Here is a 16244-nt window from a genome sequence, read left to right as displayed (position 1 = left end):
TGTTATATATGATACAATGCTTTTAATTCAATCACAATTTTTATTTCTTTTTTTTTTTTTGATGTGAACCACAGCCTCTTAAAATTGCAAAACCTTCGGCATCATTTGACTCTACATTTTAGCAGGGTCACCAGGTTATTACATGCTTACATTCTAGACAATATTACCTTTAGGAGTCACTTCTTCATCCTCTTACAGAAATCAGAAATAGTCACACAAACCACACCCTTCTGTGTGCTGGTGACTAAAATACTGAGTTTGAATTGTTCTTAGCACTACTGTTGTTCCAAAGCCACTAAACCACTTTAGGAAAGCCAGAAACTGAGAAACAATGATAAAATGTTTTTAGATTTGTGAAAGACAGCACCTTAGTTCAATTTTTAAAGTGCTAACTAGCCATGTTACTTGAGTAGGTTCTGTAAACCTTGTGTCTTCTGAAGCAGGGAATGGAGAATCCTGTTGAGAGTAGAATTTTCAGGCTGGAGGTGTATCATAGCTCAGTGGTAGAGCATGTGTGTAGCATGCACATGACCCTGGGTTTGATGTCCAGCACCATCAGGAAGAATTAGATTTTCATTGGCAGAAGATAACATGGTTGCTACAGTATTTCACAAATAGGTACTTGCATTTCCACCCTTAGATTAGTAATGGAGATAGTCACTTTGCACCATCTGCTTGATATCCTGACCAATAAGCTCTAAGTGGATAATTTGTCACATGCTTAGTGCTTGGAATAAAGCCCTTGTGTTGTAAAGATAGTAACAACCACAGTTGTTCTGCGGGTATTAATGCTCATTCTTAGGAAGAAAACCAGCTGCCCAGGGTATCTGAGTGACTGCTGTCTAAAGCAGGGAGGATTCTTTTTCTTTTCTTTTGAGAAGTATTAGGATATGTTAATCACTGCCTTCTAGCATTTAACTTTGGACCTAGGAACAATTGCATGTGCTGGAGTCTCAAGGAGTCTGCTTGTGAATCACATTTCCTGGCAGAGAGAAAACATGATGCAGTATGTGGGGAGTTTGTCTGTCTTTGTTGGAGATGAGGGTGGTGGTGAGGGATCTGTTATCCATCCTCCACTTCCAGAATCTACCCCTCAGAGGCAAATGTATCCATATCTTCCATCTTCCTATCCATATCCTACACTATACAAAATAAATACAATTAAATTTCCTGCAAGCATTTGAAAACTGCTGGCTATATAAGCAAATGTATTTTCTATGAGTAGTAAATTTTGTGTTTGTTTGGGTTTTGATATATTGTATATATGTATGGTCTGTGGGCACTTGTATACCATGGAGTGTGTGTGGAGATTAGATCTGGAGCTTTGACAAAATGCAATTTTGCATTACAGCAATTTCCAGTTTACGTGCTACCAAAAGTAGAGTATCAAGGTTGTTATGGAGTTGAAGCTCTGACTGAAAGCGAGCTCTGTCGCTTCTGGACTGAAAGTTTATTGCATTCCAACTGCTCGTTTTATGTTGGTGAGTCTATAGGAGTCCTCTTCCCCTTTGTAATTCCCTTTAAATATTTGCCTTTAAATTCAGCTGTGCATACTTCCATTTTGTCCTTTTTTGTTTTCCATTCGCTGATTATGTTGACAGTAGTTAAACAGTGACAGAGAGTATTGGTGAGCTTTTAAATTGATTTATACATATTTTGTAATTTTCTTACAATTATAATGACATTGTCTTAAGAAATCTCATCTTGAAACAGCTTTTGACTTTATTTTGGTTTTGAAGTTTTGAACAGAAGGGAGTTAGCAGGGTTTTGAATGATATTGCCAGGGTTCTTGAATAGTTAACGTGCTTTACACGACAAGTTTCTTGCTCTTGTTCATGTTGTTCTTTCATAGTGGAATGCTACATGCTGAACATCTCTCATCCCTTGTCTTGGGCTCTGTACCAATACAGATCAGTACACCATCGGTCTGTCTGCCCTATTGACTCCCATCTCCCCCAGTCTTTCCCTTCTTTCGATCTCTAAATGTATTGTCTTTACTTGTTTGTTACTTCCTACATTATTCTTTCTTAGGTCATGCCTTTTTCCTGGTAGACAGTGCATAGTTCAAAGTAGGAGCCTGGTAAAGCTTTGTATATTCCTGGTACAAGCATTAGTATGATGCTCTGTATGTAGTGAGTGCTCTATATTTTCTTTCCTGATCTAGAAACAGTGGTTATTTATTTGAAAATTTGCCTCCATTCTGATTAATCAATATTTGAGGGGGAATTGTTGTTTATTTTTTATATAGCAACTGAATGGCCTTAAGTTTCCAACTCTGCCTCAGCCTCCCAAGTGCTAGAATTAGTCTTGTGCTGCCACACCTGGCTAGTGTTCTAGGACTCTTTTCCATTATCACACGCACACACAGCCAAACACTTGTTTTAGTAGTTTCCATCAATAATCAGGATTCTACTGTTTCTCCAAGGCCTTCACACCACACACATCCTTCATGTAAAGCATTTAAAAGCAGTTGCCAACCACATCTACTTGAGGAAAGGATTTTTTTTTAAGTTATCAGTGAACTTTTTACAGTCCTGACAGATGATGCAGACCCATTTTCTAATGTTCCATTTAACAAATGAAATTACTATCAGTTGTATGACTACTTCACCTAAGGAATTTTTACAGGTCTTAAGTAGTTAGTGCCTTGGGTTTAACTAGTCTAAAGACTTGCTCATTGATACTCCTTTCATCTTTATGTAACAGGATAATTTATATGGTTTCTGTGACACTTTGTTGAAGGACATGAGATGTTAGGGGCTTTGGGTTTTATTTTGATGCAGATATGCAAGCCCATTTCTTGTTGTCCTGTGAATGGTCGGTAAGCACTGTACCTCTGAGCTGCACCCATAACCCAGGAACAGACTTTCAAATGCTGTATTAAAAGTATCCATCAGGCAGGGTGTGGTGCTGTATGCCTTTTACCCCAGCACTGGAGGCAGAGGCAGGTGGATCTCTGTGAGTTCAAGGCCAGCCTGGTCTACAAAGTGAATTCCAGGATAGCCTAGGCTGTTACACGGAGAAACCCTGTCTCTGGACCCCCCCCCCCCCCCCACACACACACATACACAAGAAGTTTCCATCAGTATTAGAAGCTTAAAAGTGTTGTAGTACTCTTAAGAAGAATGCTCAATGAAATCACTTGAAGTGCTTGTCCTAGAGTGTCTGATTGAGTAGTCCAGAATGGGATCTGGGTCTTTATGTTTTAACACAATCTCAGGTAATAATACAGCTAGTCTCTGGCACTCTGAGAACTATCATAGCTCACAGTACAATAAACACACTTGTATTTTGTTTGTTTTCTTGCTTTGCTATATGTAAATATGCTCACCTCCTTCTTTAGATTACAGTGTCTTACCCATTATAAACCTTAAGAGTTACTCCTTTAAGAAAGCCTATAGTCTCATCATAACTCCTCTATCTACTGTCCAGTAGATATGGTATGTCATGCTATGATATTTATCAGATCATCGAGTGGCAGTCAGTCCTCACTTTACACAGTTCTTACAAGCATGACCTCTGTTATAGCTGTATATTAAGAGTAGAAATTGCATATAAACTTTACTGCCAGCTCCTCAGTCCACTAATTATGATTTAGAGTACAGACATACATGATCAGTGGCTGCCTGTGTCTGCTTTGATTGGTCACTGTGTACCTCTTAGCAGTTCATATACAGAAATCAAATGTGTAGTGTGATGCCTCCTTGTCTTCCCATGGTCAGCCATAATGAGATCTTATGAGAATAGATAATGAAAACAAGAAATTGGCTAGCAAAGATTAAGATAAAGGGAAAAAAAAGCAGAAACAGAAAACTCTGAAAAGGTAATATCGCTGGAGATTGTAATCAAACTTGCATGGAGCTGTAGATGAAGTAGCTGCCTGGGAATCTGGACACTGCTCCGGGGGCTGTTCAGTCGCTCCAGAGAAACTGTCTGATGGCTAACCTACTGACATGACGAGGACAGTGGTGTAACATCAGAGATGAAGTGATGCCGGCATAAGTTTTAGTTAGGGGAATTCTTGGATAGACTATGGGAGTTGATCCTAACTTAGCCAAGAGTATAGCAGTTGCCACAGCGGGGAAAGCTGCTTCTGTGTCAGAGGCTGTCCGAGAAGGCGGTGAGCACCGATCAAACTGTTCTGGGTAAAACCTTGGAAAATGTAGATCCATGCTGGTTTTGATGTTTTGAATTACAGTATACCAAATGCATATTTTTCATATTTTATTTCTCTAAATACTTAAATTGATGGAGATTTTGTTTTGATAAAACATGTTAAAATAGTGAAATAATTCTAAATTTTCCTACTTATTGTTACAATACATCATTTCAGCCTGTATGATTGTTTTTACAAACTTGTGCTGCATGTAAAGCTAGGACTGACTACCTATGTATGGCTTCTTTTTTTTTTTTTTTTTTTTTTGGTTTTTCGAGACAGGGTTTCTCTGTGGCTTTGGAGCCTGTCCTGGAACTAGCTCTGTAGACCAGGCTGGTCTCGAACTCACAGAGATCCGCCTGCCTCTGCCTCCCGAGTGCTGGGATTAAAGGCGTGCGCCACCACCGCCCGGCAAAGGCTTAATTTCTGCTGTCTAAAGCAGTGCTTCCCAAATGTACCTCATCTTAAAGTATGTCTAAAACAGAGATTGTTATGAATAAAGGACCATGGCCAGAGCTTTCACCTTCTCAAATCTGGCTCAAGTGCCCCAGACACTGAAAAAACTCACTTGAGTCCTCAGGTTAGAAGGTTCCAGTGTTGAGAGTTCCCTCCTTGAGGAAGCAGGCCTTCATAGAACTTAGGACAGGACTCTGTGTAGTTAGTTCTTTGATAGATTGTATTTTCTGGGTACTATACTACATACTTTTTATGGTTGAGTTTTTTTTTTTTAAATAAGGTAAGTGCTGTTAGTAATCTCAAATGTTTATTAAACATCAAAAATACATTATTGCATTTAATATTCTCTTTTTATAGCTATGAAACCGTTGAAATGCCTTTATTATTAGAAATGTCACATATAATGAGCACTAGAAATGGAGAGGTGAAACTAAAGTTGGCATAAGAAATAACAAGTGACTGTGGGAATAAATGGATATGTTGTCTTAGAGGGAAGACATCCAGTAAAAATGTTCCTAATTAACTTCTTTGAGCATAAAGCAAATGATATTAAAGTAGGCTAGATGTTGAAATGAGAGATTAAACTATATGCAATTTTTGTAGTCCCAATGACTGATATCTACTTTCTCAGGAACTTGTTTTAACAAAATTAGGAGCTAAAAGTATAAGTAAATCTAAAACATTATATTCAGCATTGGTGGGTGCTACTCTTACTCTGTGATGTTTTTAACCTTCATACAGTAGTAGTAGCATGCCCTTCCTGCTGACCCACGTATGTAGCATTTACCCTGATCAGAATCTCCTCTGTCACTTAATACATTGCAGCAGCTCAGTGCATGTCTCAGCTTATTTTGTTTTAAAGTTTACACATTACTTTCTACAACAGAATGTAATTTTAAGAATATAATGTTTGAGATTTTGTGAATTATAGGTTTATATTAGGCATACAAGAAAATTAGACTTTGAATAGATTGCTTTACTCACAGAAACATTTATGATTGCTTTAATTTAAAAAAAAATCTGTATTTTTATAGTTTAAGTTTTACAGTAATGTGTTTTTGAGACTTACTGAGCAGGCCCAGTCCACAGATTGGATTTTTAACTGCTTAGTTACATGGTGAGCTCATGCTTCCCTTACAATGTCATGAAGATGCAGCTTTAGTGGGAACTAGAAACACCAATGGCTGAGCAGTTTTTGCTCTTAAATTAAGGTTTAAAGGCAATAATCCTGTTTGGGGAATGTGGGCATGTGTCAACTTTCCTATATTCAGCATATATTTTTAAATGAATGCATGACATAATTTGTATTTTATATCATTGTAAATTCAAGTTTACTTGATAGCTAGTGAGATATATTTCTCCTTTTAAATAATACAAAGTTCTTTATCGTTTTTTAAAAAGTGAAATCATCTTTATATAGAGAGACTAGTTAAGTAGTTCATTTCGTGTTATAATCTCAGTGACTTGGGTTTCTTTAAGTTCAGTGTTTTCTTTTAGGGCATATTGATGCATTTACTTCAAAGCTTTTCATGCTAGAAGAAATCACCTCAGAAGAATTAAAAGAAAAACTTGCAGCTCTCAAGTAAGGAAGTGCTTTGTGATGGACACTGAAAAGACTTCACTCCTGTAATGTGGTCTCAGATTTTCTTTTACCTCTAAATAGTGATGATTGATTTCTTTCAAGATCTTGAGGGCCCCCCAACCCAATTTACATTATTTGTCTCTATTTGCAAAAAAAATGCACTGCTAATAACATGTCTTCTCACTTTAAAGAAAGGAGGCCAGAGCCAGAGAGTGTGTTGTATTAAAGTGCAAGAGAAACAAACGTTCTGGCCTTGTGTAGAGAAGGGAAGGATGAGACAGCCACAGACTTTCAGCTATAGGGATTATGTGACTGATTGGACAACCAGACTTCTGAAAATTTGCCCATCCTACCAAATATTAGACATCAGAACTAAACAAGTCGTCCTCAGAACCAGTCTGGAGTGCCTCATTGTAAGGGAAAGTAGCTTATGCAGACTCCCTCATTTTATCATACAACTTGGCATTAAAGGCTTGTAGCATCATGGCCATTTCCTATACAGAGAAGCTGGAACTGAGAAGCTCAAACCTAGCACAGGCTGAGCTGGGAACACAACCTTCCTGCAAAGCTCCACTTGACTTGACACAGCTCTGAGAGGGAACAAATTTGAACTCTGTTTACCCCAAGTGTCTACTCTGTAAGAACTGCTTTATATGTGTGTATAGGAAAGTCATGACAGGCCAGGCGGTGGTGATGCACGCCTTTAATCCCAGCACTTGGGAGGCAGAGACAAGCAAATCTCTGTGAGTTTGAGGCCAACCTGGTCTACAGAGTGAGTTCCAGGACAGGCGCCAAAGCTACACAGAGAAACCCTGTTTAGGAAAAAAAAAAGGAAAGAAAAAGAAAAAAATCATGACATTACTAACTAACCCTTCACTTTCAATGAAAGTCTTTTTTTAAAAAAAAGAAATAATAATGGAAATAAGTTTATATGTAAATGAGGCACCAAGGAGATACCTAGATACCGAGAATAATGCTTCCTCTTTCCCATGGATTAGTCTGTCCCCGCTCTGTGCATCTGTCATTGCACGTGCATAAAGTCCAAAATTGATTACAGCTGTTCTGTATTTTATATTGTTTCAATAATTTTTACTTATATGATTATAACTGCTCTAAAACAGAGCCAAATACTTCATGAACATGAAAAGAAGACATCTAAATGTCTCTCCAGTCTTCTTGTTGGTTAGTCCTTGTCCTACATTATTGGCCTGCTGGTGCCTTTGACTGTGAGCAAGAGACCACACATGTTATTAGTGAGGCTTTCTGGGTTTGTTTGTTTTGTTTTTCAGTTTGATTTCACTTCAGTTTCTTCTGTTTAATAATAGGATTTCAAGTTTATTTAACATTCTCCAGCACGTTTTAAAGAAATTATGTAGGTAAGTACTTTGGGGTATTTTGCATAGGTATTTTGATTTTTTTTTTTTGCTGGAAGTTATTAGAAGCTTTGTCAATATGTTGTTAGAGAGAGATGAAAACACTAAAAGTGTATAAGTCTTTTATCAGTTAAAATTCTAAAAATATGAGTAAAAAGATAACATGATATTGTCTGGCTGTAATGAAATGGCAAATGTATTTATCTCATGCATATTTTTCTCTCATACACACACACAGACATACACACAGTACATGCTCTCTCTCTTTCACACACACACACACACACACACACACACACACAAAGATCCTTACTGCAATAGCCCAGTTTGACTTCAAACTTCAATCTTCTAAGGTAACATGAGTTTCATTGGTTAGAAACTCAATATTTGATGCATTATTTATTCTTTCTACCAGACAGTCATTTGCTTCCCTATGTGAAAGTGATGAGAGAGGGAAAGGCCTTCCTAGAAGCTAATAATAGTTCTCTGGCCCTCCTTTATCAGCACCAGTTACTTTGAGTTTTAAAAGCTGGTGAAAAGGTAGCTCATTATGTCTGTAGGCAGAGCTATATAACTAAAGCTGATCATCTTCATTTTAATGATGTGGACAAAAACTGTTCTCTTTGCTCCTTTGGCCTAGAGATTGCGTATTTCCAACAAAATATGGTCTACTGCCCCATGCCTTTTGTTCTTTATGATGATGCAGTGAATCCCTTGAAGCTTCCCAGTAAGCAAAGAAAAATGTAGTAGATTGGCCATCATCAGTTATTGTATTAATAGAGGATTGTGACTGAGGCTCTGACCTGTGTGCAAACCAAAAAGCCAGGTCTGATTGAAGCCCTACTGTGCACAGAACTGTGGACAGATTGCTTAGCATCTCATGTTTATTTATGCCTAATTTGGAATTAAGCTTGAACCCCTGTGTGAAGGATTTAATATGAAGGTGAGTAGTGAGGCAAATAGCAGTTAACTCATAAGCACACAAGCCTGCTCTACTTTCTACACCTTTCCTGCATGTTCCTTCGCCTGTTTCTGACATGTCACATGTATCCTTCTTTTTGTGTTTCTATTCTCTTGCCTATTAGAAATCAAGTACACTGAATGAATGAAATATATGGTTGGAGTATATCATAGATTAGAGAGTTAGATGGATTGTTTTTTTTTTCCATTAAGTGATTGACTTTTACAAATTTATAAAGCAGTGAAAAGGAAATGGTCAGATATTTCTGAATTTCGGAATAAAAACGCTAAAATTTATTGTTGGGGGGGGGGGTATAGTTTTAAAGGCTTCTGAAATCTTTACCTTTCCTGGTCCTGAAATACTTTCAGAGGTGGCATTCTCTTCCTGTGGTAGCTCCGCTTTGCTATGTGGGGTTAGGAGAACATGGTGACATTGGCAATATAAGCTCAGTGAGTTGAGTCTTCCATGTTGGATGTAGCTTGCAGGATGGGTCCTACTTGCTGTCTCACGCAGCAGAAGATTCTTCACTCCTGATCTACAAGACCTCAGATGGCAAAGTTTCTAGGACAGCGTATAATTTGCATAAAGCGCATTGTGACCTTCCTGGCATACCTTCCAGTCTCTCGGTTCCTTGGGTTCCATTAGATCCCAGTTACCTGTTACCATATCACATCCATCATGGACGAATTCCGTGTACTTTTCCGCCTAAATCACTGCGCCCTGTAGCACAACCAAAGGTAAGATCTTTTTTATGATTAATATCCTATTTGGTTGTTGATTACTAATCTGTTTCTCTGACTCCCTTCAATGGATATCTGCATTTGCCCTGTTAGCCATGTAGCATCGGAAACCTGTGTCTGTATTGTAAGTAGAACTTCCTTTCTTATAAGTTTTATAAATCAGCTAAGAAAATCTCTCCTAACTTGCTGTATGTGTGCATGCATGAGGCATTTATGAAGTTTAGTGCCTGGGTTTTTGCCCAAAGCAAATTTGTATTTTCCTAGTTCTTATTTATGTATATCCTTTTCCATTAAACAATTAAAGCAATTTGCAAAAAGTCCATGTAATAAAATTATGATATAATAAAAAATCCTTAGTAATATGGTGAAATATTTAAAAGTAAGTATTAGTAATTAGTGAGTGAAGTGGCTTATTAAAATATAGTAAAATATTAAGAGCTAAGTTGTATTATGCTAAGTATTTTGTAACTTAGGGTTTATTGAATTATTATTAATGTTATACTCATTGTAAAACCCTCTGGAAACGTCAGTTGAATAGCATTTTTTCTTTTCTTTCTTTTTTTTTGGGGGGGGGACTCTTCGGAACAGGATTTTCTGTGTTGCTCTGGCTGTTCTGGAACTTGCTTTGTAGACCAGGTTGGCCTTGAACTTGATCCACTTGTTTCTGCCTCCCAAGTGCTGGGATTAAAGGTGTGTACCATCACACCTAGCTGAGTAGCATTTTTTTTTTTATTGAGCTATATATTTTTCTCCACTTCCCTCCCTTCCTCTCCTCTCCCCTTCTACCCTCTCCCATGGTCCCCATGCTCCCAGTTTACTCAGGAGATCTTGTCTTTTACTACTTAACATGTTGATTATATTCTCTTAGGGTCCTCATTATTCTAGGTTCTCTGGGATTGTAGGCTTTGCTTTATGTCTAAAAACCACTTATAAGTGAATACATACCATATTTGTCTTTCTGGGTCTGGGTTACCTCACTTCTAGATCTATCCATTTGCCCACAAATTTCAAGATGTCATTTTTTTCTGTTGTGCAGTACTCCATTGTGTAAATGTATCATTTTCCTTATCCATTCTTTTTTTTTTTTTTTTTTTTTTTTTTTTTTTTTTTGGTTTTTCGAGACAGGGTTTCTCTGTGATTTTGGAGCCTGTCCTGGAACTAGCTCTTGTAGACCAGGCTGGTCTCGAACTCACAGAGATCCGCCTGCCTCTGCCTCCCGAGTGCTGGGATTAAAGGCGTGCGCCACCACCACCCGGCTCCTTATCCATTCTTTCTTCGGGGGCTTTTATGTTGTTTCCAGATTCTGGCTGTGACAAACAATACTACTATGAACATAGTTGAGCACATGTCCTTGTGGTATGATTGAGCATCCTTTGGGTATATACCCAAAAGTGGTATTGCTGGGTCTTGAGGTAGGTTGTTTCCTAATTTTGTGAAAAATTGCCATACTAGCCGGGTGATGGTGGCGCACGCCTTTAATCCCAGCACTCGGGAGGCAGAGGCAGGCGGATCTCTGTGAGTTCGAGACCAGCCTGGTCTACAGAGCTAGTTCCAGGACAGGCTCCAAAGCCACAGAGAAACCCTGTCTCGAAAAAACAAAAAAAAAAAAAATTGCCATACTGATATCCAAAAGGGCTGTACCAGCTTGTACTCCCACCAGCAGTGGAAGAGTGTTCCCTTTACCCCACATCTTCTCCTGCATAGGTTTTCGTTAGTGTTTTTGATCTTGGCCATTCTTACAGGTATAAGATGCAATCTCAGAGTTGTTTTGATTCTCATTTCTCCTGTGGCTAAAGATGTTGAGCATTTCCTTAGTGTCTTTCAGCCAATTTAGATTCCTCTGTTGAGAGTTCTCTGTTTAGGTCTGTATCCCATTTTTTATTGGATTATTTGTTCTTTTGATGACCAATTTCTTGAGTTCTATGTATATTTTGGAGATCAGCCCTCTACCCCATGAGGGATTGGTGAAGATCTTTTCCCATTCTGGAGGCTGCTGTTTTATCTTGTTGCCTGTGTCCTTTGCTTTATAGAAGCTTTTCAGTTTCAGGAGGTCCCATTTATTGTTTCTCTCGGTGTCTGTGCTACTGGGGTTATATTTAGGAAGTGATCTCCTGTGCCAGGCATTTGCTTTTTAAACCTGGAATTTGAAGCCATGACTGCAGATACTCTCTATGATGTCTCTCTACCATGCCACGATTCTTTCTTTATGTCATCAGTTTCAGTTTGAACTTCGCTGTAGGAGGGGGAATGTTGGGGAATATTATTTTCAGATGTGTGACTTTTGTTTACGCTGCATTTGTTTAACTCTGTGAAGCTGTGTTACTATACCTAAACACCTGATGGTCCTAATAAAAAGATGAATGGCCAATAGTGAGGCAGGAGCAAGGATAGGCGGGGCTAGCAGGGAGAGAGTGTAAATAGAAGGAGAAATCTGGGACGAGAGAGAACAAAGAGCAAGGAGTTGAGAACGTCAGGGGCGGGCAGCCACCCAGCCAATCACGGAGTAAGAGTGAGAGTAGGATATACAGAAGTAAGAGAATGGTAAAAGTCCAGAGGCAAAAGGTAGACAGGTTAACTTAAGAGAAGCTGGCAAGAAACATGCCAAGTTAAGGCTTGAAAAAATGAACTTAGCTGTATAAAGAATTTTGTTGTTTGCAAATGAACCTACATGTTCATTAAATAAAAACTCAGTGTATTTTCCTACCTTGTTGCCCAAATACCTTTGAGCCAAATTACTGAGTTCTTCGTTCTCTGTACAGTTCCCTGGGAGCTCCTATAGATGCACATGTGTGTCCTGTGAACACTCCTTTCTTCCTTTCTCTGTTATGCCCAAGTAGTCTGTAAATGTCCCCAAGCCCTTTTGAGAAAATAGTTCTTCCTACAAATACCAAGGACTTTAATTGTTGATGTTGATTTTATTGTTCCTATTGGCTAGGATTATACTTGCTGTTTAGTTCTCCACCTTGATATCATCATTTGAGAAAATGGTTCTATTTATTTGCCAATATTTTCGTGCTGGAGACTGACGCCAGGCCCTGTGCATGTTAAGCAGGCATTTCACCCTGAAATACCTTATCCATTCCTAGTAAACTCTGACGAGAAAGTATAAATGCAGCAAACTAGGTGAGAAAATGAAAAATGGAGAAAGTTAGCACTATGTTTATCTTCAGATTTGCTATTTTTAGTTCCTAAATACTCTTTTTTAAGTAGTGATTTTTTTTTTTTATATAATCTAAGGAAATGTTTTGTTAGTGGTGGTGTTTTTTCAAAACAGGGTTTCTCTGTATATCTCTGTCCTGGAACTCACAGAGATCCGCCTGCCTCTACCTCCCTGAGTGCTGGGATTAAAGACATGGCACCACCACTAGCTCTGAGGAAATTTCTTAAATCACTTAAAAATAATTGAAATTTTTTTGAAAATATGTATTCTAAACGGACAGTTTTCTTTTAATTTAGAAACAATAATTATAGTCTGTCAAGTATAACATATAATTCTGTACGGGGGTGTCTCATTCCTTTTTTGTGAAAATGAATGGTTTAATACCTTGGAACTGAACAATTTACAAGTTGAAGAAAACATTTATGTAGGATGTCTTTTAAAAGAAATGAGTGATAATGTTGTACTTTATTGATACAGACTGACTTCAAACATTGAATGCTTATGCCTTAGAAATACCTGGAAGTTTTGACTTTTTCAGTAGAGTGGTCTAAATGTGCTGCAGTGTAATAAGAAAATTCATTTGGACAAGGAGAAATTCTGTGTGCTCAGATTCGAACACATATGTGTACATTCTAACAATTCAGCCATGGGTATCGTTGGACAGTGTCCAGTGCAGGGACTATTGCATAGCCCAGCACTGGGGGCATAGACATTTAGATAACCAGTGTTGCCTTGGTGTGTTTTGAAAGTCAGGAGAAACCCTCCCACCACAGCTAGCCTTTTATAGATGCATATGTATATATCCTGAACACTGTTCTTTTTTCCTTTCTCTGTTATGCCCAATTAGTTAGTAAACATCCCTAAGCCCTTTTAAGAAATAGCTTTTCCTACAATTGCCAAGGACTTTTTAATTGTTGATTTTTGTTGTTGTTCACATTGGATAGGATTGTATCTGCTGTGCAAGTTCCCCGCCCTGATGGCTCCCTGCCTTCCTAGCTGGGCTATGGAAACAGGACTTTATAATTCCAACCAAGCTCAGCATTCTAGCCTTAGCAGATACGTGGAAATATGAGAGCTTTCTGAAAACTGGGAAGTTGGAGCCTGTATGAAACAGCTGTTTACATCTCTTCTGGTGTAGCCTCGCCTTGCTGTGATCTTCCATCCCTAGTGCTCTTGAACCAAGTGCTCATCCCTGGACAGGGCCTGCAGCCCTGACCCCTGATGCATACGCAGTCGACCTGCGCTGCCTCCTAGTGTACCAAGCAAGAGTAGGACCTGCAGAATCCCATCTGTTCCCCTCATCACCATAAGTTCCATAATAGACATTTACTGGACACTCAATACAGTTCTCAAAGTATGTGTCATTCTCAAAAACCCAGTTAATGAGTACCTTCAGGGAAAATCCCGCAGAGTGGGGAGGTAGCAGGCGTCTGAGAGTCAGTGCGTACTGGGCATAGATGCATGAGCATCAGAGAACAACAGACACACTGCTGACTAAAGCTCCGTATGCCTCCACTCTAGTCATGTCATGTAAAAATAAACCCTAAAAGTGTACATTCTTAGAGAACCACAGTGCTGGCGCTTCATTGGTTGGGCTAGACAGTGAGAGCGTGAGTTTACATCACCACTGCCCTCACCCTCCCCTCTGCAGGATTGACTGCATGGGACGTCCAGAAACAATGCCTTTGTGAGGTGGCTAGGGGAACTATGGCAGATATAGGCTGCTTTGTAGAAATGGTTGCAGGTTGTACAACTTTGGTCCTGTATGAGGTCGCTAAGTGGCCAGGAAGGGACAGCATTTCCAAGTCTTCTCTTTAGCCAGGACTCTTGATTAGTAGGCTGTTCTCTCCGAGACTGTGGGAGCTGGGTGCAAGCTGGAGCAGGCATGAGGGGAGCTGGCATTCCTCTCAGCTATGCACGTCTCTTCCTCTTACCATTTCTGTTGGTGTCCTGTTCTCCTTCCTCCCTCAGTGTTCTTTCTTCTCGGTTTCTCCCCCTTCTTTTCTTTTACATTTTTTTATTTCTTCCTTTTTAGACTTTTTCTTACCCTTTATCTGTTACATCGTCTTATCTTCTTGCCTTGCCATCGTACTCTCTTTTGTCTTTCTACCCCTTTTTATATCCTCTCCCTATCTTCACCTTTCTCCTTTCTTCCTTGCCCTCCCACAGAACTGCACACTTTCTCCAAGGGTCTGGCCTTCCCTCACTTTCTAATTTCACCTTTCAGCATCCACGCAAATCTAACAGCAATTTACAGCAGAGCCCTACTCCAGCTTCTTTCCTCATTGCTTTTAAAACTGAGTCAGATTAAAACGTCTTAAATAGCCACGTGGCTGGGACTTAAAAATGTACAAAAGGTCATTCCCAAATTGAGAGTCTCTGTGTAAATGACACAGGGTTGTTTGTGTGCGAGCATGTTGTGAATGTATTAAGTTGTTCTGCTCTTGCCCTATCTTTTAGGTTGGTGGGACAAGAATTCCTACCCATAGCCACAGGAATCCAGTTTCCATGGAAACCAAAAGTAGTTCCCTGCCAGTTCAGCAAGTTGAAAATGAAGGAGTGGCTCAGAATAAAAGGAAAATAACATAAGGTCTGGACCATGGAAAATGAAGTTTCAGAAAAACCAGTTGTAACTGTTTTTAATGTTGAAGTATGAGAGGAAATGTGCCCCTCCCCCCCAAAAAAATCAGCAAGAAGAGTGTTTCCCTTGCTATCCTGGAGTTCTTACAAAGTGCCTTGAAAACTGACTGCAGGAAAGTCAGTGACAGCAGTAGTGTCCCTCCTCATCTCTGGTGCATGGAGAATATAGAATGCTCCATTTGATAGAAGCAAACTGAATAAGAAAAATATTTTTATAGTATTCTTTTCTAAAGATCATAGGTAGGAAAACCACTTGCTGTTTTAGGAACTGTCATGTGTTATGTTAATAATTTGATTATATTGCCAGTCTAATGAGACTGGCCCAAATGCTTAAATGTTGCCACTGTTAGAAACAGCTGTGTGCATTGTTTACGGCCCATTTTTGTCAGTATTAACACTACCGTTGATGTGTTTGAAAACCTGTTGAAATTCCATTGTGGACGTCGGAAGTGAAAACAAGGAAGATCTCTATGTCTGAAAAGTGGCAAATTAATATTTTCCTGCTTGGCAACCACACATGTGTTTTACAAAAACACTAGCATTCTGTGGTGCGACAGCTTTGGTGACAGTGCCTCTGCAACTTTGCACAAATTTCTTCTGAGAGTGGTGAAACACTGCCGAAAGCAGAGACATCTGAGGGTGCAGGCATTCCAGGGACGCAAGCTTGTTCATTCCATCAGGCATAGGTAAAGTGCCATTAAGTCTAGGATTTTTTCTTTTCTTTTTGTCTCATTTATTCTGATTCATTCAGAAAGCATCATCAGTAGTGGGTATGGCCAGTTTGGGTTTGAGGGGACAGACTTGTTCACTTTTTTTAACCTATTTTTTAATAAACACTAAAAGTATCAGAAATGTGTTTGCCATATCATAAATAAAATATTTGTAATCCAAAGACAATTTTCATGTTGTTTTTTTTTTGGGGGGGGGGGCTGTTCAATGGAAATTATACCCAAAAATCAGGGTCTAAAGAAATGGCTTATTGTAGAGGCCCAGGTTTGATTCCCAATCACATGGCTGCCCTGTAGTGAGAAGGGAACCACTTGTTGGTTTCCGGCTGCTTAGCCCTGAAATAATCACACAGAAGCTGTCTTAATTAAGTCACTGCTTGGCCCTTTAGCTCTAGTGTCTTATTGGCTAACTCTTACATATTAATTTAACCCATTTCTATTAATCTGT

General features: G+C 39.1%; 1 protein-coding gene across 4 annotated transcripts in view; it reads left to right on the top strand.

The window, feature by feature from the left end:
- The window catches only part of Ice2 (interactor of little elongation complex ELL subunit 2), a 43145-nt gene extending 27191 nt beyond the window's left edge, over positions 1-15954 (top strand). For 3 of the 4 annotated variants that reach the window (XM_041679491.1, XM_041679492.1, XM_041679493.1), the window contains 5 exons: positions 1352-1481; positions 6110-6194; positions 7520-7570; positions 9007-9265; positions 14889-15954. In XM_041679491.1, coding sequence (XP_041535425.1) covers positions 1352-1481; positions 6110-6194; positions 7520-7570; positions 9007-9265; positions 14889-15017 — 654 coding nt within the window. In that variant the 3' untranslated portion in view covers positions 15018-15954. The remainder of the gene's footprint in view (positions 1-1351; positions 1482-6109; positions 6195-7519; positions 7571-9006; positions 9266-14888) is intronic. The other variant, XM_041679494.1, reaches the window with a different exon arrangement.
- Positions 15955-16244: the final 290 nt, after the last annotated feature.

This window comes from Microtus oregoni, unplaced genomic scaffold (assembly GCF_018167655.1).
Source record: "Microtus oregoni isolate MIOR12 unplaced genomic scaffold, Mior012 000032F_ref0000030, whole genome shotgun sequence".
NCBI lineage: Eukaryota > Metazoa > Chordata > Mammalia > Rodentia > Cricetidae > Microtus > Microtus oregoni.
Note: the sequence above shows the minus strand (reverse complement) of the source record. Positions and strands in the feature narration are given on the sequence as shown.